This window comes from Myotis lucifugus, unplaced genomic scaffold, assembly GCF_000147115.1.
Source record: "Myotis lucifugus unplaced genomic scaffold, Myoluc2.0 scaffold_1077, whole genome shotgun sequence".
Taxonomy (NCBI): domain Eukaryota; kingdom Metazoa; phylum Chordata; class Mammalia; order Chiroptera; family Vespertilionidae; genus Myotis; species Myotis lucifugus.
Genome location: NW_005872125.1, coordinates 77,661 through 103,104, shown reverse-complemented (window position 1 = coordinate 103,104; position 25,444 = coordinate 77,661). Strand labels below are relative to the sequence as shown.

Here is a 25,444-nt window from a genome sequence, read left to right as displayed (position 1 = left end):
CTCCAGCTCTGAGGCCCAGCTGCCTGAAAGCAGCTTCTGGGGGTGTTTTTTAGCTTCTATAATTGCAACAATGTTTCTTAAACTGAAAGCTCAGAGGCTGGCAGTGGCAGATGGGGAACATTGGCTTCCTCCATCACTGAAGCAAGCAAGCCTTCTGTAGGCTTCAAGCTGCCTGGCTGCCGGCCGCCATCTTGGTTGGCAGTTAATTTGCATATCTCACTGATTAGCCAATGGGAAGCGTGTCAGAGCTACGGTTAATTACCATGTTTCTCTATTATTATATAGGATTGCATGTGTTTACAAGGATAAAGAAAAACTAGAATTTTCATTCTTGTGTGTTTCTGGGAATTTTCATTCTTGTGTGTTTCTGGGAAGCCAAAGGGAATGACCATTTTATGCCAGCAACCATTTACTGTCTTCACTAGTAACCTTTGAAAGTCCTAGCAAAGTTCAGGACTGTGCACCACCCAGTTAATTAGACACCACCCAGTTAATTAGACACCACCCAGTTAATCTAGCTGAAGGATCATCCCCACCTTAGTTCACTGAATACCTTAGTTCACTGAATTCCCTAGATAATGGTAGGTAAGCATCATCCCCACCTTATTTCCTTAGATACTTGTGTAGATCCTTGTTGATTATTGTTGATCAAATATTTTGCCAATTTCTGGAAATTGTCTACTGATGAGCTAATCCATGTGTCATTCAAACCACCTTACCTTAGGGCTATCCCAGACAGACCTCCTTACCCTAAGGCTACCCCAACCTCAATAAAAGATCAGAGTGGCCTGAGCTTAGGTGGAAGTCCTTCGGGACTTGCCGGCCTGGTCCCCCAATATTGCAAAATTATCTCGTGTCTTTTTCTCTCATTTGTGTGCGGCTCCTCTTTTCAGATCCCGAACCCTGATCCACCCAGGACGTAGAAGGAAACACTCAACTATTTTAGATCACAGTTTTGCATATCTTCAAAAGCATAACACGCACCTACACTGTAACATTTAGATAAGTGAAACATACATTTATATAAATAACTGAATGCAACATTTCCAGAAAATTTATTTATAATACACAAAACTGGGAAATAACAAACACCATAAACAGATCAATAGTTAAAGTGTTCATATACAGAACACAATACTACTCAGCAATAAAAAATAATTAACATTTAACATAAGTATTAGTGTTGAATGTAAAATAAGTGTGTATCATGAAGGAGACCAATATTTGTTAAGGAATACACACCTTATAGTGCTTACAATATTATGAAAAATATGAACTAATCTTGTAAGGGAAGAAAATGAATAAATGCATTTAGGGATGAGTAAGGTAGAAGACAGATGATGAAAGACAGGAGGTAAATATAGTGTGTGGTAAAGTAGCTTTAGAGTTGTTGTATGGAAATTAATTCAATAATCCTATATAATTGAAGGCTAATATGCAAATCAACCAAGGAGTCACTATGACAGGAACTGACCACCAGGGGGCATATGCTCAATGCAAGAGCTGCCCTTTGGTGGTTAGTCTACTCCCACAGGGGTAGCACCGCTCAGCCAGAAGCTGGGCTTATAACTGGCGAGTACAGTGGTGGTGGCGGGGGCTTCTCCCACCTCCAGGGCAGTGAGACATCCCCGGAGGGCTCCCGGACTGCAAGAGGGCACAAGCCGGCCTGAGACACCCCCTGAGTGCATGGATTTCATGCACCAGGCCTCTAGTTCATAAATAATAATGCAAGTATAAAATCTTCCCTGGCCCCATTGTACTTCAGTAGGTTGGCACCATAACTTGCCCTGAAAGGTCACTGGTTCCATTCCAGGTCAGGGAATATACCTTCCTGGATTCCCTTTAGGTGGCATACAGGACGCAGCTACTTGATGTTTCTCATCTCTCTCTCTCTCTCTCTCTCTCTCTCTCTCTTTCTCTCTCTCTCTTCATCTCTTTTTAAAAAGTCACTGGATATATTTTTAAATATATAGAATACTTATTTTATCCTCACCTAAGGTATGTTTGTTTTTTTCTCATTGACTTCTATATAGAGTGGAATGGTAGGAGGAGGTGGAGAGAGAGAGAGAGATAGAAAGAGAGAGAGAGAGAGAGAGAGAGAGAGAGAGAGACACATCAATGGGTTGCCTCCCTTATGTGCCCTGACATGGCCTTAGGATTAAACCCACAACTGAGGTCTTTGCCCTTGACCATAATGGAACCAGGGACCATTCGCTCCTGGAGCCAAAGCTCTAACCACTGATTAACTGGCCAGGTCTTGCAGTCTTTCTTAAAACACAGGAATCCAATAGGGGCATCTTGGAAGCTGATTTTGGCTTTCTAAGGATGATTTCTTGAGATAGATTTATTGTAAATGTCCGAGGCTCCTCATTATCTCAAATTTTATTTCTTTTATTCCATATCCTCTCCCGTTGTTGTGAATTTTGGCCAGATCCTCTGAAATTCTGTGGATGCTTATCATCAATTCTGCCTCTGTGTATGTCATTTTCCTCTGGGGTACTATCATTGGGGTGAGTATACTAAAGTACCTTACAGATACACTTTTAAGCAAAAGTGTAAGCCACTGGTCTTTTTATTTGCATTCAGTTCTGAAAATTTCCCTCTGTGTACAAAGCACCCATCGGAAAGCAGCCTGGGGCTCAAGGCAAACTGTGAGGCCTCCTGCAGAGGAGGTCAACTCTGTCCACAGGGCCCACAGTTCAGCCATAACCATGCTTTCTGATCCTGGTTGTACAAACCAACCACAATGACTATCTTCAGTTTCCTGGTCAAAAAACTTGCTAAATTGTGGGTTCCACCCCAATAGGGGGTCTGTAAGAGGCAGCCCATCGCTAATGATCTCTCATCATTGATATTTCTATATCTCTCCCTCTCTCTAACCTCTCTGAAATAAATTAAAACATTTTTGAATTTCTTCATTGATTAAGGTATTACATGTGTGTCCTCATCCCGCCATTACCCTCCCAGACACCCCTACTCCCTGTTGTCTGTGTCCATTGGTTAGGCTTATATGCATGCATACAAGTCCTTTGGTTGATCTCTCCTCCTTACCCCCACCCTCTCCTACCTTCCCTCTGAGGTTTGACAGTCTGATCAATGCTTCTGTATCTCTGGATCTGAATGCAATTTATAATCAACTAGTAGCCCGGTGCACAAAAGGGGGGTTCCTTCAGCTATTAAACATTTATTGGCACAACACTGACCACATTGGTGGTGGTGGTGGTCTTATCAGAATGTGTTATATTATGCAGATGAAAATCTATTTAAGCAGATTTGATGTAGATATTTTCAGAGATGGAAGAATTGTCCCTGTCAACTATTTTAGTTGATTCATATCTTCGCTAATTGTCATCATTGCAAAGTTTTCAGTTCCCATATGGATTGCTGGATATAATAGGTCATGTGCTGTCCCTGTCCTTTGTAGCCTTTGTTACCTTAAGGACTCTAGCTTTCCATTTATATGTTTAAGTATCAACCTACCGGTTAAAAATGTAACATTTTAACACTGCTCTCTCTGTTCTGTATCCTTCTTATGGAAAGTGGAGTTGGGTTGCAGCACAGGAGAGAAATTCAGAAGAGGAATATTGAAGTAATGACTGCAGTAGGAGAATAGGGAACCTATTTCCCTGGCTACAGGCACTGGCGCCCTGGAACACAGGACTGGCAGCTTCTCTGTGTGGCTGCAGCCTTGGACCTCAGGTGGATGGCTTGTCCATCTCCTGGGCTGCGGCCAGCCGCAGGCGCTGGCACCTGGACCAAAGGTGGGTGGCTTCTTCCTCTGGCGGCTTCTTCTTCTATGCTTCCAGGCGGGGAGCAGTCAGTTATGTGTATATGTGTGTGCATGCAAACATAGGCGTGTACACGTGTGTATGTGGAAATCTGCTGGGGAAGTCAAAACCATAGAAGAGTTGCCCCCTATCTCTTGAATATTCCCGAGAATCCCCCACTTTTTTATTCTATCACTACTGGAGAGGCATTATTTGCAGACAGCCAGCCAGTGACTCTCTCAGTGTCTATTTCTGACTTCTCCATTCCCTGTCTGTCTTCCAACCCCTAATCATATTTCCACCTGGATGCATCATTTTTACTCCCAATATGCTGTATAGAGAAGGAGTCAGGATGCTGTCTTCCCATGAATAGTACTCAGTAGGTCGACGCTCAACCACTGAGCAACACCACCAGGGCCCAGCAGCATATTTTGAAGACAAGGGCATAGGTAGGACCATGTTGACTGTGTTGGCTGAAATATCTCCAAATATCTTGACGTCAGGGCAGCCATTACCCTGAGTAAACCAGTAAGGCAAAAGTGAAAAGAAGGAATTAAAATTGAGATCACTTTTAAAATAAAAATTACTGAGGTCCCTGCTGCCACCATAGTGAGGGCAGGGTGATAGCATGTTCTGGCCGACAGGCAGAAGACATTGCCTCCAAGGCCCCTCAGAGCTGTCCCTGGGGCGGGCAGTCTGCCAAGAGGAGAGGGACAAGTGCCAGGGAGGAGACACAGACAAGCCCTTGATTGTTGTCACAATTTGTGCTCTCGTCACCCTTGGACACACACATACACACACAGCTCTAGACTCCTGACCCCTTTCTCAGGCCCGAGAGAAGCACAGCGCGTTCAGTTGCATCTGGTCCTCTTGGTTAGCTCAGTCCTGTGATGCTCACTAGGGCGGCTGCCTCAGGAAAGTCCCTAGAGCTGGGCCCCGTGACAGGCGAGGCTTTTCTGACTTTGGATTTCTACAACCAGGTCACTCGGGAGGCTGCATGGGGCTAGAAAGATAACCCTAGAGTTGGGAGTCAGTCAGCCCCCAGTTCAAGCCTCACTGTGACCTTGGGCCAGTGAGCCACTCCGTGAGGAGCTGAAGCCCAAACCAAGAGTGCCTTAGGATGTGACCTGTGAGATGCATTTGGAACCACACACATCCACTAGTTGAGGACAAGCATAGGTGGGCGATAAATACACCTGTTTGGCAAAAACCAATGAGAGCTTTCTAAGGGAATCAATGGGCTGTCTACCTACATGTATATGTACATGTGTGTGTATGTGTGCATATGCAAACATGTAAACATATTCCCTCCTCTTCCTCTGGTTGGTTGATAAACATTTGGCTGGATGCTTCCTTCCCAAGATTTGTCTGACATTTTCTGATTTTCTCACTTTGCTGTTCTCCCCAGGGAGAGCCCCTGTGCTGCCACAGGGTGACCCCACCCTCTCTGCAGGCAGACCTCAGCCCTGAGCTGTCACTTGGATATTTCCCACCCCCAGATCACACAGCTCCCAGGCCAGGGTAGAGGTGGGGCCCTGGAACTCAGCGTGATATGGTTTGGAATGACCCCTCAGCAACAGGAGCCCATGGTACTGCCCAGGGGCCCCCAACACCTGGGCTTGGTTGGCTACGTGAGTGAGACATTAGAGTTGGAAGCAGCTGAGGGAGTGATGGACAGGACATGGGAAAGAGAGTGGGAGACCCAACAAGGGCCTGGATGACAGTGACAGAGGTGATGAGAGGAGGAGCACAGAGGCTTTGGTGGGGGAGGATGGTGAATAGTTTGCTGAGCATTTTGTGTTGGAGGTGTCCTGGGACATCCAAGCTGGAAACAGATCTGGAGGTTCCCAGGAGAGGCTGGGGCTAGAAGTGTTTGAAGCATTCTGGGAAGATTGCAATGAAAGCTCTGGGTGTGTGTGAGATTAACTGGGTCTGGAGGCAGGGGTGGGGGGTCATAGAGAATTAGGTGCACCCTGAAGTGACCCATGAAGAAGCTAGACCACAAAAAAATGGTGTATCTAGTATTGAGGCTGAGGGGAGGGAGGTTCAAAAAGGAAGGTCACTGGAGTGAATGCCTAGAGGTGCCATAGGGCTGAGGATTTGCAGAAGGCAGACAGACCAGTTGATAAGCCCTTGCCAAGACCCAAGGAAAGGGTGTTGGGGGGACCTGTGATGAGAACAGTCAGCTAAAATGGGCAGGCAGATTGCATACCCATTCTCACATTCAGGGGAGCGATCACCTGTGGGAAGTGAAGAGAGGAGGGGTCCAGCCTGCACCATAGGCTTTTGGCTTCTGTGATTGACAGCTGGTGTGAGTGGATAAGTAGGGAGCCCAGAGAAGCCAGGGAGAGTGGAGGAAGCCTGCAGGGAGGGCAGGGGGTCTAAAGGCAGCTGACATCAGACCTGAAGCTCAATAGCAGTCAGTGCTAGGAGACCAGGTGTGTCAGCCCTGCAGAGGAGGAGGGGGCTGCCTCCGTGGTGGAACACGGGAGAGAGCACACAGGAAGCTTTAAATGAGTGTTTGCGGGAGGAATTAAGCAGTGACAGAGAAAATGGCAAGTGTGAGCACTGAAGACCTGTCCCAGAGGAGAGAGAATCATGGGACAGAGGCTGAGAGCTCCAAGGGGTGACTGGCCAGTGTCAGATTCTGCAAAAGTCAAAGGCGCAGGGGAGGAAGCCTGCAGGTGCTACTGCTCAGTTTGGCTCAAAGCATTGGGGAGGGCAGCTCAGCTGAGTGGGCAGCTCCCACAGCTGCAGGACCTCAGGAAAGAATGGGGAAGGAAGTGACAGGAGGCACTTACAGGAGAGGTTTGGTGAGGAAAGAAGGGGACATACAGGTGGCAGCTGGACCGAACACCATTACATTAGGTCAAGAGGGGATCTCTACCTGCCTTCCTCCCTGCCTCCTTCTCCTGACACTTCCTGGTTGAATGGCCTTGGAAAAATCCAATGGATCACTTTACACTGACCTCCTATTGTGATATAAATCTCCTATAAAAATGAGATTCAACTAATAGGAGTGTAAAATAAACGCTGTTGCATGGTAAACAGGAAACCTTGTTTTCCCAAGCTCTCACCTCCTGGCAAAGGGAGCTGGTGGATTCCAGGGGCCGGGGAGACTGGGGGGATGAGCAGGGACCCCGGAGACCCAACGCCCCAACAGTGCTGCCAGTGATGAGCGGTGAGGAAAACTATGACTCAATTCTACAACATCTCATTTTATTACAAACCCGTCCTTGTGTTCCAGAATCAATGGCTACTTAATAAAAAATTCAAAGTACTCAGAAAATGGACCATGTTAACATTTCTTTCTCAGTACTTTAGCTCAAATGGAGAAAATCCTTATAGAACCCAAATCACTAGGTTTAGTACATCCCACAATGAGCAACTTTAGCAAGCAAGAGGAAAAAAAATGTGTCAGGAACCCGGCCAAATAGACACAGCAGCAGGTGAGACTCCCAATGCAAACACATGATTCCCTATAGAACATTCATAGAGTGTCCGCACAACAAAGGTACACAGAGATCAGACTCCAGATAAACATGAATGACTCCCTTTGAAATATAATCATGGAGTGTCCCCAAGATTGGTATACAGAGGTCAGACTCCTGATAAAATGAATGACTCCCTATGGGATGTAAACATAGGGTGGTCCAAAAAATGTGCACACAGTGAAAAGAAATAATAAAATCAACACCTGAAGGACAAGAATGACTGCCTTTTGAACGTAAATATAGGCTGTCCCCCCTCCAATGTACACACAGGTAAGAATCCGGTGGGAAAAAATGAGTCCCAATGGAACAGAAAGTAGAATTCCAAAAAAATGTGCACACACTTTAACAGCTGATAACTCACTGAATTTTCACCCTTTTTGAAGTTTAACTGATTGGAAAAAATGGGTGAAGCCAAACTAAGATTTGAATGAAGAAAATTTCTCCACTAGGCTTTTTATGGGGATACATAAAAGATAAAGTTGACAATAGACAACAGATATTGGTTGAGGAATACAGGGCAGCTAAGTTAAGAGATATGTACAAACAACAAACAGAAGGAAAGAATCTTATTGTTTGTGCCTCCATTCCTTGCCTTAGTTCCGGTCCAGGCACTGCTGCCGAGGAAGCATTGGAATGGCAAACACCAAGAATCACTGGGTTCTGTTTGTTCACATCTTCTGTCAACAGTAGCCCCGATGCCTAGACTGTGGCCCTTTCTGTGCCAGACACCTCATCCTTTATGTGTCCCCAAAAGAAAGTCCAGAGGATACATCTTTGATCAAAGTTCAGTCTGGCTTCACCCATTACGTCAAATCTGTTAACACTGAAATGGAGTGAAAATTGAGTTATCAGCTGTTGAAGTATGTTTACATTGGGGGGGACACCCTGTAGTATATATATTTGGGGGACACCTCAAAGCACATATATTTCACAAGTGTGAACACATGTATGTAATATATTACATTTGGTTCCTACCCTTGGAAGTCACTCAGAAATAATAAATCAAAATGCCATCCTCAATGGGGGACACTGGGGCACTGCAGCCACTTTCCAAATCAGGCTGCACCTGCCTCTCCCACATGTTCCCCTCTGCACACTGTGGACACTTGCTGGGAGGGGGCGGGCAAGGCTTTTCACTGCCCCATCACCCAGGCTGGGCAGACCCAGTGTTGATAGAAAAGTGGCCCCAGGAGCCAGCTGGAGAGAAGCAAAGCCTGAGGCCACCTGCCTGGAAGACCGCCCTGGCCTGAAGGATGTGGAAACCAGGCCTGGCTTGGCAAAGCACTAGGTTAACAGTCAGCCTGACTCCAGGGTCCACCCAGGGCCTCCAGGTCTTTGTGGTTTGGCTGGTCTGGGCTTCTCCTGGGACCACCAGGCTTCTGGGAGAGGGAGTCAAGTTTCTGGATCAGGAAGGCCCAGCCCTGAGAGAATGCATGCATGTGTGTATTTGCTCACCTGCGCATGCACACGCACATGCATATGCGCACGCATGCTTTAATGGAGGTGAAGTAGCTAATACATGTCTAAGGGGCATGCTCACATGTTGTCTGCCTCTGGAAAGGCAGTTTGTCATTGCCTTGTGAGCATCGCCAGGCCAAAGTGGATTTGTTGAAAAGATACCAGTGGCTGGAGGTAGAGACAGGAGCTTCACATATGGGGTGTGACCCTGAGGGCTGGCACAGCGTTGTCACTAACAGAACAAATGGAAGCAGCACGGGAACCCTTTCCTCCTCCTACAGCCAGTCCAGGTACCGCAGGCAGACAGGAGAGGAGACCGTTATCTTCAGAAGGTGTGTTGGTAGTTTGAAGGCTCCAGATCTGCTTTGGGGTCAGGAGGAGAGGGCCACTATGGGTCCTCTGGCCTTTCAGTACGGGTCATTGGTGGTCTTTATGATTTTTCTTTTTTATGGTCTAGGTATTTGTTTTTTCGTTTGGTTTTTCTTTGTGGGTTTTTCATAAATGAGGGAGGTTATTTGGTGGAGGAACTGGTAAAAGGAAGGGAATCTCCAGTATATGGAAAAAGAAGAACCTAAGTTGAAGGGGGTGGGATGTTCAAGGACGAAGAGGACTGAAAGCGTTTCAACACAGCCGGGCGGGCCGCTGGACACTTGTCTTTGTTCTTCCCTTTGTTCTTTTTGCGCCAAGTGGCTAAATGGTTATCCCCAGATCACCAGGAGAAGAAGAAAAGAAGAAAACAACACAAAACAGCAAATAAATGAATTGAAGAACAACAAGTGACTCTACATTGGCTAAATGTACTTGGGAAATCAGAATCCTGTCTAGCCCAGGAGAGATGGAAACAATACCCATGGCACAGCCAGAATCAGGACTTGGTGAATGATTTTGGCTCTGACTCCATCTAATTAATTCAGTGGCAACATTGTTCCAATGCTTTACTTAGCAAGTGAGGAGAAGTCTATATTGCTCTAGGAGATGATGCGTTAGATCATTTTTCAATTTCAATGTGTTAAATTATGAAATACGGATGTTTATTAATTTAGGACTTGGCTTTTGTCACTCATTCTTTTTTGAAAATGTTTTTATTGGTTTCAGAGAGAGGAAGGGAGAGGGAGAAAGAAATACAAAGATCAATGATGTTTCTATCATTGATCAGCTGCAACCTGCATGTCCTGTCCTGGGAATTGAGCCCACATCCCAGGCACGTGCCCTGACCAAAACCAAACTGTTACCTCCAGGGTCATGGGAGGATGCTCAGCCAACTGAGTTACACCAGCTGGGCTTACTCATCCATTTTTATGACAGGCTTCCTGACAGCTTGGCTCACACACCCTAACTCCTGCTCCTGTTCAAAGACTTTGGAACACTTAATGGTATGTTTCTGCAGTAAAATGGGCTATCTCAACTACTCACTAATATTTTTTTTTGGAAATCCTCACTGGAGGGTATTTTTCACATTGACTTTTAGAGAGAATGTGGAAGGGGGAGAGTAGATGGAGATAGAGAGAGAAACATCCATGTGAGAGTTACACATCCGCTGGTTGCTCCTCGCATGAATCCCAACTGAGGCCCGGGATCAAACCTGCAACCAAGGCACATGCCCTTGACCAGGAATCAAACCCGTGCCCCTTCATTCTGTGGGTTGGCGCTCTATTCACTGAGCCAAATCCGGCCAGGGCTAACTAATAATTCTTTTAAAAAAATATATTTTATTGATTCTTTACAGAGAGGAAGCGAGAGGGATAGAGAGTCAGAAACATCCATGAGAGAGAAACATCGATCAGCTGCCTCCTGCACACTCCCCATTGGAGATGTGCCCACAACCAAGGTACATGCCCTTGACCGGGATCGAACCCAGGACCCTTGAGTCCACAGGCTGACGCTCTATCTGCTGAGCCAAACCGGTCAGGGCACTAATAATTCTTATACATGTAACATAACCTCTTATAGAAGGATACCTTTGAAAATAATGGAAGTACCTACCTCTGCCAAAATGGCTAGGGCTCTACCACTTTTTGATGACAAAACACTCTCAACATCAAGAATGATTCCTGTTCAGCCCTGGTTTTGCTCTGTGGAAAGAGCACAGGCCTGTGGACTAAAAGGTCCCAGGTTTGATTTAGGTCGAGGGCACATGCCTGGGTTGGAGGCTCCAACAGAGTAGAGGGCATGCAGGAGCAGCCAATCAATAATTCTTTATCATTATTGATGTTTCTATCTCTGTCCCTCTCCCTTCCTCTCTGAAATCAATAAAAATATATATTCAAAAAGAATTATTCCTGTTTAGATCAATACGCATCCTCTACTCTAAACCTCCCCTTCATGACCTTTAAATTATAGTCTGACAATTGGTCTAACGTTCTGAGCATGTCATGTGCATGATCATAACTGATTCACCAGATTTCTGATTGAGGATTCAAGTTCATACATAGAAGAACCTCCGTTACTTCTTTCCCCCATCGCCACCTGCTGACCACAGCTCACACCACAGGATGAGGACCCACTACTCAATGCTGGGGCCACAGGCTGGTTCAGCATCTTCAGAGACCAAAGCAGCTTGAAGTGCAGGCAGTGCTCACAGGGGTTAAAGTTCAGGCACCATCATCTGTCAGACCCAGGTTGGGATCCCAGCTCCCACACTTATTCTCTGGGCCAGGGCTTCACCCTGTCAATCCTCACTTTCCCAGCTCTGAAAAGGGGATAGGAATCATGCCTACCTCACCCGGCAGTTAGGACTAAAGGTGGCAGATAAAGCGGGTCAAATCCTTAAAGTGGACTGAGCCCAGGAGCACCATTGCACGGCTGCCATTACTATTATTTACCACTCACCTGCTCATTCATGCATCCAAATGACAGTTTGGATCTGTCAAGCATTTTTTTTCTCTGAAAGGTTTGCTAACTCAGTTAGGCTAATTATATTCATTAAGGCAATTTATACAATAACAGAAGTTGAGGTAATAAATGTCACAACATTTAAGGAGCCAGTATGAAAACATCAGGCTAAAGAACCCCTCTAGATAAAACAAATGTTAATAAGCTTCATTATCATTTACCTGCAGGTGAGCATTTGACCTAATTCACCTGCTGTAAAGACTGGGAACGCAAGCATTAGCCCCCAAACAGTGGGCATGTGTGTGCACACTTCATTTTTGCATCTCCAGTGACACACCAAAAGTTGAAGTGGTGAATGCCACCCAGAAAGGCTTGTGCACATGTCACACTCAGAAGGAGGCTTGTCACCCTCCCTAGATCTTGTCAGGTACTGTAATGCCAGCCACTGTGAGCACATGAGTCTCAGGCTTGGCCCTGGTCTTCAGAAGGCTCTAGTGTCTGCGTTAACTCTATGGAGATCCGCACTGTACATCCCAGGACCTACCAACTATATGTGATGGGCAAGGCTCCTCATGCTAGCAGAACTACATTGTTCTGGGACAAAAGTGTCCAACGTTGACAAGGGTTTATATTTTATATTTGGTTGTTCACATACCTAAGGGAAGGCACACCCCCTTCCGGCTCCTACACTCATGTGCACACCCAGCACACCATCTCCTTGGTGCTGCCCTGCCCATGGAGGAGACCTGAGATCCACCACTTTATTTCCCACTTACAGCTCAGTCACCCCTCTTACATTTTGAAGGTGGCGCGCTGGGGGCATCTTGCTCTTCCACCCAGTATGAGCATGATGGGGTGGCCTCCAGGGGCCCAGGAGGGCTGTCTTGGGTTCGCTGTGTTGGATCTCCAGAACCATTGTTTTTGGGTTTGAAGAATTTGATGAAGGATCTGGCTCGAGACCACCACTTTTTCCTACAGGAAGTAGAGGTTTAGGACATTACCAACCCTCAATGTCCCTCCAGATGGGCAAGTGGCTGTTCATTTGGGGTTCAGACGGATGGTGCTCTTCTCCAGCACCACGATGTTCATATGTGGGTCTCAGGAGGTGGAACACTATTGGCAGTGAATTCACACAGACCCAGGGATGGTAGAAGCGTTCATTGTGGCAGAAACCCACACTAGCCTCTTGGGAAATGGAACTTCAAATACAACAATCAGGTTTATCACTGGCCCTAATCAGAGTGCGTACAGGATTACAACCAATCGATGTGTCTCTCCCACTGATGTTTCTCTCCCTCGCCTCCTTCCTTTCTACTCTCTCTAAATATCAATGAAAAAATGTCCTCAAATGAGGTTAAGAAAATAAAAAGAAATAAATGAAAACAGTGAATTTAAAGGGTAAGTAAAACATTGCAGCTAACTGGAAATGGGGGCATTTGAATAGAATAAGAACTACATGTGTGTTCTAATCCTGCCTCTGCCACAGACCAGCACAGTGCTTTCACAAATTACTTAATTCCCTCATAGATGCATGACTTTGCTCTGGGTGTGCAGCTCCTTCTGCTCGGCCATCATCAGCTGGTTCCAGAAGTTGACTCTGGGGGTGGAGAGCCACAGGGCCAAGGGCTGAGGAGCACTCCCAGCCTCCGACCCAGGTGTGCACCTTAATCAAAACCACAGCCTCTCTGTGCCTCCGTTTTTCCCGTGTGTAAATGAGGGTGGAACAAACTTAGTGGATTTCAAACTGTGTCCATTGGGGTTCTAGAAGGCTAGCGCAGCTGCCCACTGTGGGCTGGGGGAGACAGGACAGGCAGGCTTGGACACCACTTCAACAGAGCACCCTATGAGAATCCTTCCCATGGAAGGCTTTGGCAGACCTGCTGACTTGGAACAAAGGGTTCTTTGACTGAAATACTTTTGAAATACATGGAATCAGAACATTTTTGCTGTAAATTTATATGTCTTTGTCCATCTCTTCTCCCCATTCCCAAGCCATTTCTTATTTCCCCTCCTGAGACAAATAACATATGAGATTGGAGAGTATTATGTAAATCTACTGAAATCATCATCATGGTCATCTTAACTGCCCGATTGAGTATCAGGTGGCAGATTTATACCAGAAAGCTCACATGACCAGAAGCTCATGGACTCAATTTGAACACAGATGTGCCCTGTTTGGTGCACATCATCTGTATTTTTCCATTTAAATTAATTAGTTCAACAATATTTAAAAATTTTTAAGTGTCACGTCAACATTCAGGTATCTATCTTCTCAGATGGTGGGGAGAAAGCATAAAGAAAAGGTGCTGGCAGGTATGACTCAGTAGTTACAGCATGACCCATGTACAGAAGGGTCATGGGTTCAAGTCTCATTCAAGGGAACAGACCTGGGTTGCCGGTTTGCTCCCCCTTGTAGCTTGAGTGTGTGCTATAGATATCCAATAGATGTGATGGTCTCACATGGATGTTTCTCTCTCTCTCCCCTTCTCCTTCCCTCCCTTTCACTCTCTTTAAAAGTCAATGGAAAAATTATCATGTTGTAAGGATTTAAAAAAAAAGATTATAAAAAGAATGACCTGGCAGCCCGGGCCTGCCTCTCTGCAGGCAGCCCTCAGAGGGTGTGTATTCTCCACGAGGGTGTGATCTAACACTGACAATCCTTCCCCCACCTGCTGGACCTGCCTGGCCACTGGGGGCACCTGAGTTTATAACCCCCAATACATGTTAGAACAAGGCTGTGGGAAGGAAGGCTTCATATGGACATGCCTCTGGGTTGAGACAAGACCTGGAATTGATTCCTGACAGGCTCGCTAACTAGGAGCATGAACTTGAACAAGTTATTTAATCTCTCTGAGCTTCTTCCCTCATCTGTGGTGTTTTGTTTTGTTTTGTTTTGTTTTGTTTTGTTTTGTTTTAAGAGATAACTGTAGTGCAGTCAATTCTCATGATTCTCGGTATAAAGTTCTATCAAGCCACTGCGAACACTCAGTTAATGGATACTGGAACTGTACCGGCCGGTTCGTGTGAGTCTTTGGCCACATTTTTGTCAACCGACCAAGTCATCAAGACACCTCGTGTAATATACTCACAGCCAAGTGCACCATACCCTGGACCAAAAGGAACCTCACGTGCTGCCCCTCTTATTCCCCATAAGGCCCAGTGCAGCCTTGAACTTGGGGACACTAGATAGCACTTCAGCAATCCATTTGGGGGGCATTTCAAACAATGACATCACCACCAAAAAGCACGAAAATAGAACTCCATGGCACTCAACAGACCACAAAAGGGTCACTGGTTTGCAGTGTGAGAGTTGAAAAAGGTAGGAGCCAAAGGTCTTTTTCAACCTCATCTGCAAATGTGCCCATCAGGCGACTCCTGTCTCTTGCAATCTGGACAGTCCCATGAAAGGCCATGGTTATAATTTGTTGGTTTAAGTGCTTTTCAATGAGGAGGTGAGATCACCAATAGACAATGCGTGAATGCCAAAGACCAAGCATCTCTCCCTCACGGGATGGCTGGTATTAGAGGATGGAGGAGTCCACGCCCAATACAATCATCACTATCATCAAGGTGAGAGGGGAGGTCAACCACATCTAGACATTGCAGCATCCCAGTATTGCTATCCTTCCATCCCAGCCACTACCTGGCTTGCCTTTCCTTTGTTACCAACCAGCTATGACCATGACAGGGTTGGTAAAAATATACCATTACCAGGAGACTCGATTGAGCTTAGCTCAGTGGGTGCTGAGTGAGTTGTTCTGAATGTAACCTGGCAGATGCCACTGCAGGGGACCAAGGCGGTTACCTCTCCTCCTGTGGCAGCCTCTCCTCCTGGGCAGCCTGCTTCAGAGCCTCTCTTTGGGTGCTCACGAGGTCCCTCAGCTCCTGTAGTGCTGCCTCATGTTGGAGCTGGTCCTGCTCCCTGAAGAGGGAAACAAACCCGCTAGGCACCCACACACAGGATAATGCACAGCCTCTGTGAGTGGCTTCTCTCTGCAGAGCTGAGGGCTGCGGTAATGGGCAGGAGTCTCCTCAAGCCCCAGAGCCAAGTGTCTCTCTTCCCACCCAACACGTCTGCAGGGTCCCTTCCCGTCTCTGTCTCAGCAGCCTCTCTCCATGAGCCCGCTTGGAACACCAACACTGTTTTCTGAACTTCACACCCTTCTCACAGAAACCAGCACATATTCAGGGAATTCCACCCACATGACAGCCGACCTCCCACCACACCAGGGCCTGGGGAGCACTCTGCCCAGATCCAGAACAGCCTCCCTATGCTGAGTCAGGCAGCGTGGGGGCCAGAGGCCTGCCCATTGGGGACCAAGCAGCTGCCAGGGTCCATTGGCACATAGGCACATGCACATCCACTCAGCCTGTTCCTCCAGTAACCTCCAGTCCAGCCCTTACCTTCCCCTCAGGTCCCCCTCATCTCCCCCTCAGTTCAGCGCTTTTATTTTCTTCCTGTCTCAGTGTTTATAGGGTCATGGATTAAGTACATTCCAACCATTGGTGACCACCCTACTGCAGGGCAGAAACTAGAAGTCTCACTCCCCACTGAGTCAACGGGATGAGGCTTGATACCCAGGAAACATGTGCTGGGGAACGAAGGACTGAGGGTCCTACTCAGGCGTCAAGTGAAATGAACACAGACCCACCAGCCTGTGCTGCAGGCACCTCCACCTCCCACCCTGTAGCCCTGCTGCAGACAGACCAAGGGCTCCAGCTCTCTGTGCACCTGCAAACACTACCTAATAACACAGGAGGTCTATCTAGCAAGGAGCTACCAGTAGAATGACAATGAAACACTCCTTCAGAGCCAGTGAGATGCCACTTGCACAAACCTTCCCCATGTGAGCAGACATTAAGAATATCATGGAAATATCCAAGATGGCAGCATAGGTAAACACTGGAGTTTGCTGCCTCACACAACCACTTCAAAAATACAACTAAAAGACGGAACGGACATCACCCAGAACCACAGGAAGGCTGGCTGAGTGGAAATTCTACAACTAGAGGAAAGAGAAAAGCATACTGAGACTCAGAGGAGGTGCGGAAGTAAAATACTAAGGTAAAGAGGTGCACGTGGAGCGGGCTGGCAGCTGAGGGCACACTTGTCTTTTTCAATCGAGAGGGAGTCTCAGGCTCTGAGCTCCAGTTGCTAGGGAGTCTCTGGGGACCCAGACTCATACGTGAGAAGTGGGACTGTCTGGCATTGGTCAGAACTCAAGGGCAGCTTTCTCTCAGAGGTACTTGCAGCAATTGCTGGGACACTGAGAAGCGGGGCCTCTGAAGGCAGAACTGAGAGCAGCCATAACTGTTTGCACTGCCCACCCTGTTGATCCCCTGGGACCTGCCTAGCCCAAGCCTTGCACAGAGGCATTTGCTGGATAGCCTCAGGCAGAGGCTAGATTAGCACCTCCCTAGAGCTTCAGGACAGAAGTTCTCCCACTGCAGACACAGCTGATTCTCACAGCCAATTGGCCTCGAGGCCAATCCCTCCCAGTGTTACCTACAACAATCAAGGCTTAACTACAACAAGACTGTGCACAAAGACCACAAGGGGGTGCACCAAGAGTGTCGTCCTCAAGTAATTGGGGAGGCTGAACCACTTGGCCAGGGGTGGGCAAACTTTTTGACTCGAGGGCCACAATGGGTTCTTAAACTGGACCGAGGGCTGGAACAAAAGCATGGATGGAGTGTTTGTGTGAACTAATATAAATTCAACGTAAATATCATTACATAAAAGGGTATGGTCTTTTTTTTTTTTTAGTTTTATTCATTTCAAACAGGCCATATACAGCCCACAGGCCATAGTTTGCCCATGGCTGCACTGGGCCCTAGAGGACACTTAGCACAGGAAACCACTTTATCAACACAAGGAAGCATAAAAAATGCGGAGACAAAGAAACAGGACACAAATGACAGAAATGGAGGAAAGCAAACTGCTGGATATAGAGTTCAAAACCACACTTTTAAGGTTTTTCAAGAACTGTCTAGAAGCCGACGATAAATTTAGTAAGACCCTGGAAAAGACTGGTGAGAACGCCTATAAATGTAGTAAGATCCTCAAGAAATCTAGCGAGACCCTCGATGTTGTGATAAAGGACCAACTAGAAATTAAGCATACACTGAGTGAAATAAAGAATATTGTATGCCGAAACCGGTTTGGCTCAGTGGATAGAGCGTTGGCTTGTGGACTGAAAGGTCCCAGGTTCGATTCCGGTCAAGGGCATGTACCTGGGTTGCGGGCACATCCCCAGTAGGAGATGTGCAGGAGGCAGCTGATCGATGTTTCTCTCTCATCGATGTTTCTAACTCTCTATCTCTCTCCCTTCCTCTCTGTAAAAAATCAATAAAATATATTTTTAAAAAAAGAAAAAAAGAATATTGTACAGACTCCCAACAGCAGACCACAGGATCGCAAGAATCAAGTCAAAGATTTGAAATACGAAGAAGCAAAAAACACCCAACCGAAAAAGCAAAATGAAAAAAGAATCCAAAAATAAGAAGGTGATGTAAGGAGCCTCTGGGACAGCTTCAAGCATACCAACATCCAAATTATAGGGGTGCCAGAAGAAGAGAGAGAGCAAGATATTGAAAACCTATTTGAAGAAATCATGACAGAAAACTTCCCCTACCTGGTGAAAGAAATAGACTTCCAAGTCCAGGAAGCGCATAGAACCCTAAACAAAAGGAATCCAAAGAGGACCACACCAAGACACATCATAATTAAAATGCCAAGAGCAAAAGACAAAGAGGGAATCTTAAAAGCAGAAAGAGAAAGAAAGTCAGTTACCTACAAGGGAGTACCCATACAACTGTCAGCTGATTTCTCAACAGAAACTTTGCATGCCAGAGGGAGTGGCAAGAAATATTCAAAGTGATGAATGCCAAGAACCTAAAACCAAGATTATTACTTTATCCAGCAAAGCTATCATTCAGAATTGAAGGTCAGATAAAGAGCTTCACAGATAAGAAAAAGCTAAAGGAGTTCATCACCAACAAACCAGTATTAAATGAAATGCTGAAAGGTATCCTTTCAGAAGAGGAAGAAGAAGAAAAAGGTAAACATACAAATTATGAACAACAAATACACATATATCGACAAGTGAATCTAAAAATCAAGTGAATAAATCACCTGATGAACAGAATGAACGGGTGATTATAATAGAATCAGGGGCATAGAAAGGGAATGGACTGACTATTCTTGGGGGGGGAAAGGGTGTGGGGGATGCGGGAAGAAACTGAACAAAAATTGCGCATCTATGAATGAGGACAGTGGGTGGGGAGTGAGGGTGGAGGGTGGAGTGGGTACTAGGTGAGGGGAGTTATGGCAGGGGAGGAGGAAGAAATGCAATAATCTGAACAATAAAGATTTAATAATAAAAAAAGAGGGAAAAAAGAATATAATGACACTGTTATAACCACATCATAGGGCCTGACGGCAACTGGTGAGGGGTGGGCACCACACGAGTCTCCCCTCATTATTCAGCTGGGTTTAGCACCACACGCCCCACAGAAGCTCACTAAGCATCACGGGAGTTTGGGATGGGTGCAGGAGGAGGCAGAGAGGGGGATGCTAAAAAGCAGAAGATGCTCATTCTGGCTGGAAGGAACAGAGTCTGGTAGGAGCAGACATCTTGGCACCCCCCAGAGGATGGAGCACTTGGAGGATAAAGGGGGTGGAAAGCCCTGTGGAGTCTACAGGAAGCACCGGGTTCGTGAATAAATGAATGTCATGGCCCCCACACTCACGGCAGCTGCAGGCACCCTCAGCAGGCTCGGCTGGCTCAATGCCTTCCCAGACCCTGTGATAGAAACTCCCTGCACCTCAGCTGCTTACACTACTGAAGACCCCACGTTTGCTCAGTGTCTTTGAGGAGGATTCAAAGGAAATGCTGTGAGCAGGGGTGTCTCACAAGCATAGGAAGTGGACAACAGCTCTCTCCTGTGCTGCCCCAAGTGTGGGAGAACCTCTCTTTAGCCACATCTCTCCCCCTCTCTCCTCATTTGGTATCCTGTGCACATCAGACCTCCCCCAAGCTCTGTATGCTACTGCCCCTGCCCCAGGACCCGGAGCAATCTGGGATCTGCTGGAGCAGGAGCTCTGTGACGTTGGTTGACTGCACGCACACAAAGCCCTGATCTGGCAGAAGCTCAAAGTTGAGATTTGTGCATGTCAATGGACATCAATTTTACCTTAAAAAAAGGAGTATGGAGGTGGAGAGTCAGAGGTAAAGGTGACATGAGATGGGCACAGTATCGAAGTACTGATGTCATGGATGAATACCTGGGAATCACACTATACAATTCTGCACATTCCCATATATTCAAAAGTTTCCAAATTTAAAAGTTAAAAAAACACACACAGAAGCCCAGACTTTGAGACTTTGAAAGAGAAGAGGCCTGGAAGCTGGTGAGGCACATCCTTGTACATCGGAAGCTGTGGTGAGCGCCCCCTCCTTGTTCTTGGTTGGGAGAGAAGAGGAAGAGGGGGCAGGAACCCCAGGGGAGCACAGACCCCAATGCTGACACATCGTTTCCCTGAGCCGGGATCAGGTGGGCACACCATCCTCCCCTGGGGGACCCCCCTGCCCCTCAGCCTCCAGCTGCACCCACCCCACATCGCATAGGGGGGAGTTCCATTCACTTCTCTTCCCTGTGAAGCAGCAGATCCAGAGGAACTATGAGGGACCAGAGCAAAGGGGGACAGGAGCCTGGAGAGCTCGCTAGTCACCCTGACAGTTGACGGCACCCACCTACGCCTGAACGCCTTGCTCTCCATTTCTAGGGAACGATGCAGCAGGGTCTTGTAGCGGCTGTGTTCATCCAGGAGGGCCTGGTACTGTACTTTATTGATGGTCTCCATCTTCTGGGTCTTTTCTTTTTCTTTGTGGAGTAGCATCTCCCACTTTTCCATCTGCAGAGCGAAAGACCCAGCCCCTGTGAAAGTCTGTTTCACAGAGTGAACTTTACTCTAAAGCAAGCCCTAAACCTCTTACCTCATGGAACACTTTAACAGGCTTTTTCTCAAGGATGAACCTTCCTGCCCACTTCTTGGGGAGGTACAACAGCCACTGCCAAGGCTGGCAGAGGGGGAAGCCTCGTCCCTGGGTAAAATCAATGAGCAGCTGCCCCAGTGCTCGGATGCCTTCCCTGGGACTTGTGGTAGTGCCAGGCAAATCCACCCTGGAGGTTTGCCAGGGTTCTCAGGGTGACCTTGGACAATGGAGCAGGATCATTCTTTGTCCTGCGGGGCTGTCCTGGGGGCTGCAGGACATGGAGCAGCATCCCTGGCCTCCAGGCGCAAAGCCAGAAGCACAACCCCTCTCCTCCCCCAAGTCCTGTCAATAAAAAACAAGATGGCCAGTGTTCCTGGGCAGAGATACCTGTCCTCATCCTGCTGCTGTGCTGAGGATTGCTTCTCTGAGCTGCAGCTGAGCGAGGAAACTGGTCACCCAGGAATCACTTATCAATGACCAGGACAGGGCTGTGATCCTGGACACTCCCCATTGTAGGCAGGGGCACCAGGGGAGGCACAAGCTCTGGGGGTGCCTACCTGAATGGCTCTGTCCACCTTCAGGGTGTCAACTTCATTGAGCAGCTGCTCTAGGGCTTTAACGAGCTCCTCAGTGAGGGTCTCCCACTCCTGGCTGCTGTTCTTCTCGTTCTGGAGTTCCATCTCCAACTGTTCCTTCTGCAGAGCCAAAGACCCAGCTGTGAAGCAGCTCATCCATAGTCCTATACACACGTGCATGGCTTCCATGACTGCTTCCCTCTCAGGCCCGCCCTGTGCTTTCTAACAGGGCGCTGCTTTCCTTTCAGTAAACACTATGTGCTCGGACCATTTACCTACGCTAACTCATATGATCCTCAAAACACCTACAGGGGGCACACCATTAATCCAATCTCACAGATGAAGATGAAGGCAATGGGGCACAGACACGTCCATAGTTTCCACTCACTCTGCTGCACGGACATGTCATGCTGCCTCGGACTCTGTTCCATGAGGACTCGTGTCCCGCTACCATAACTGGTGCTGCCCTGCATTCTGCATTTCTCCCAGTTTCACATCCACACCAACACCTGGGTGCACCACCTAACCACCTGCTTGCACGTATGTTCTGTACACCACCCACCGATACCTGCTTCTGGAGCTGCTGGTTCTCCTCCTGAAGCTCCGTGCACCTCAGGCTGCTGTCCTGCCGGGCCACGGAGGCACCCCGAATCTCCTGGACCACGCCCTGGAGGGTCTGGTTTTCTAGGATACGGTTGGAGGCTAAAAGAGTAAAAGTTGAGTCAGAGCCCACATTGCATGGCCTGGGCTTCCACTCTCTGCCCCCGGCCCCAAGACAACCACCACCCTGGGCCGTAGATTGGAGTGACCTGGGACGGTAGGCTGGGTCCCCTCAATTTTTCACAGGCTGCTGTTGCTGTAGGCACCTGAGTGTTCCTCAGGCCATTATGGCCCCTCTTCTGGCTCAGCTGGGGCCTGGTAAGGAAGCAACCCAGAGCTTAAAAAGAAAGAATGTGATGGTGGAGAGGCCAATGCAAAACCTCAACTTGGTACAACTGCTGGAACCGCTATTTACCAAGTTCTAACCTGGCCATCAAGTCATGGATTTCAGAGAGTAACAGAGATGGCAAAGATATGGAGTTTTCTGGGCCAGCTCTCAGAGTGATGGGGGTTTGGGTGGCTCAGCTCAGGGTGTGGGTGCTGTGATAATTGACCAGTATGTCTGCAGGTGGTAGAGGCTCTGAGGCAAGTATGCCCAGTACTTACCATCCCTGGGCAGGGCCTTCAGATGGAGATTTCATTTTGTACTTTTACAATAGCATTGAAAAAATAATTATACAGTACATCTAAATGGCTTGAAAAAGTCTAAGCGAGATCAAAACATAAGGTAAGGACAGAAGAATGCAGATTTCCTCCTTTCCTTTTACACAGCTTGAACACAGAACAGAAAGAGGAGCACAGACCTGGGAAGAACGGGAGTTCTCAGCCCCTTTCTGCCACACACAGGTACGTGATTTTAGGTAAATGAATGTGTGAGGGGTCAGGGTGCTCCCTCACCTGTCCCTCTAGGGCCACATCCTCAAACCTGGGACCCTACTGACACTGCTCTGCTCCTATGGCTGCACCCCATCTGCTTCCTATTCACCCCCTCGGGGATGGAAGGACCTAGAGTGGACGCCGGCTTTCACCCCAGCACATGAAGGTGGATGTGATCAGCTCCCACCAAGGAGAGCAGCACAGACCCAAGAAGCCAGAACAGACTGAAGACCCCAAGCAGCAGTCAACTCAGCAGTGGTGCAGATGAACCTTCGTGGCCCAACTCCAGCTCAGCGCACCCCACAGACAAACACACATGCTGTCAACACATGGAAGCACGCCAAGGGCTTCATCCTTACAAGGCTACCAATGACACTAACAGCAGAATACTCCACTAAGTCACAACCTGTGCTCATTCAATGGCACCTTTGCAGCATTCGCTTTAAAAATATCAGTTTTATGAATCGGGATGAGCCCAGTCAGTGTGGATTAGCGATAGAGTGCCAACCTATGAACCATGAGGTAATGGTTCGATTTCAGGTCAGGGTATATGCCCAGTTTGTATGCTCCATGCCTTGCATGGGGCAGGCAGGAGGCAGCCAATCAATAATTCTCTTTCATCTTTGATATTTCTCTCTCTCTCCCCTTCTGCCTTCCTCTCTGAAATCTATAAAAATGCATGTTATGAAGATTGGGGTGAAATAAATGTACAACACTGGGTTCACCATTTTAACTATTTTTCAGTGTATAGTTTTGAGCCATTAGATGCATCTCTTCTGTCCTGCAACTCACCCAGCCCACCTCCTGACTCACTCAGTGCCTCACCCTGTGGTTCTGTGCTACTGGGAAATGATTGTGAAGAATCGCCAAGTGCTGCAGTGGAGCTGATGACCAGCCTCATTTCTTCTCCCCTAAAGGCCAGCCCCTCAGAGGCTCTTATGTTGACACAGCATTTTATGGGGAAAAAACAATGGTTGTCTACTGCGTACTGTGTTCACATACACCTCAAGAAGCAGATCAAAGGGGGTCTTTTAATTCAACAAGGGTGTTGAGGACAGCCATCTTTGTTGGTGCCCTTGTGGCCAGGCACAGCGTAAGGCTTCACTGTCTCCTCTCAGGAGGTACACATAGCAATCCTGTGAGGCAGCTTCATTACCCCATTTTGCAGATAAGAAAACAGAGGTTCAAAAGAGGTCACCTGGCTAACAGTTGGAGGAGCCAGGACTTGAATCCAGGCCTTTCTGACTCAAGATGCCACCACACCATCCTCGCAAAAGTACATTCACACTTTGTTTTTGAATGTCAGTTGTACTGGAGTTAGTCCCCACTGGTAAGGCTCCTGCTAGCTAAGCAGCAGAAGTGTGAACACCAAGAAGTAGTCAAGGGCACTGAACTGAAAGGGTTCACAAACTACACAGAGGGCCTGAATCAGGGAGACTTCCCAACCCACCAGCCTCCCTGGTCTCTAACAGAAACATGAGGTCTGAGAGATCCCTGCCAGCTGGCCCCACTCCTGCCTTCCACCAGGGGGCAGTGGTCCTCCCCATGAACCTGAACACTTGGCAGTGGTCCTCCCCAGGAACCTGAAGTCCTAGAACAGGGATCCCTGTTTGGACCACACTTGGTCCCAGGAGTGCCGAGATAACAAACCCAGAAAAAAAACTGGCTTCTCACACAGATTCACAGTTCAATGAACTGATTTTAGGTTTGGAACTGATGGGAACCCTTGAAGAGAAGGAATATCCAGGTTCTTTCAACAGTCTCTCCATGATGCTTAGGAATGTTGCTCAATATTGGAAAAGCAGCACCTTTCCCCCGCCCCAACACACCCAAGGCCCTCCTGAGCTCTGCAGAGATCTAAGCACACCTTCACCTGCAACGTCAGGTGCACATGTGATGTTCTTGAGCACAGGAATTGGCTACTTGTTTGCTGGGTGCACTGCCTGCCCCCAGACCACTTTCCCCTGGCCAACCCCACACCTCCTAAGGGGCTGTGAGGGGGCAAACACAAGAGGGATTGGAAGAGGCCTGGCTCCCCTCAAAAGCCAACAGGAAGCAGGCCCTGCCCAGGGGGGACAGAGTACAGACTGCACCCATCTGTCCAATTATGAAATGAATGGAGGAAATCATGCCCAGGGTCAGGTATACTGGAGGTTAGTAATCACTGGGGAAGTCTCCTGCCATCCAGAGCTTTTAATCCCCCACAGACAGATCGAAGACATCCTAAGGGTGCCAGCGTGCTGTCATCTGGAAGCTCCTGGGACTGTCCACATGGGAGCTGAGAAATCTGTTACTTTGTAATTCATGTCCTCACGTCAAGGCTGCCAGACCCTTCATGTTCTCCTTGGGGAGAATTGCAATGACACAGTTCCAAATGGCTTTTAAATAAAATCTTATTCCCTTGGGGTGAGGATGAGCTGACAATGAGATTCAGATCCAAGAGCTCAGCTCCCTGGATGAGGAAGCCACATCCAGGCTGACTCCCAGGCACCAGGGGCTGCTACCTACCTTCTGACAGCTGCTCCATCTCCCAGCTCAGGTGGGCAGGCTGGTTCATCCTCTGGACCTGTTCAGCCTCGAGGGCCATGCTGTCCCCCAACAGCTCCTCAAGAAACCGCTGGGGAATGTGTCCACGATCCTAGTGCAGGAAGAGGGGTGGGGTGAGGATGTACCCCGGGGCACCCTCTGGACAGGCCCCACCCCCATGCATCTATCCTCATTCCCCCAGAATGAAGGGCCTCCATACACCTTCTCAATTCCAAAAACACAGCTGCACAGAAGTGACTCCAACACAGAGCCCAGCTGGGAGACCTACAGCCACTAACAGACATGCTGACCAAGTG

At 47.8% G+C, this 25,444-nt stretch overlaps 1 protein-coding gene across 1 annotated transcript in view; it reads right to left on the bottom strand.

Annotated features, from left to right (window-relative positions):
• Positions 1 to 13,072: 13,072 nt before the first annotated feature.
• Positions 13,073 to 25,444, bottom strand: part of LOC102436961 (ornithine aminotransferase, mitochondrial-like) — a 31,470-nt gene continuing 19,098 nt past the window's right edge. The window contains 6 exon segments of the mRNA XM_023747971.1: positions 13,073 to 13,148; positions 15,357 to 15,473; positions 20,308 to 20,468; positions 21,108 to 21,245; positions 21,694 to 21,827; positions 25,110 to 25,239. Of these exon segments, the coding sequence (XP_023603739.1) occupies positions 13,073 to 13,148; positions 15,357 to 15,473; positions 20,308 to 20,468; positions 21,108 to 21,245; positions 21,694 to 21,827; positions 25,110 to 25,239 (756 nt within the window).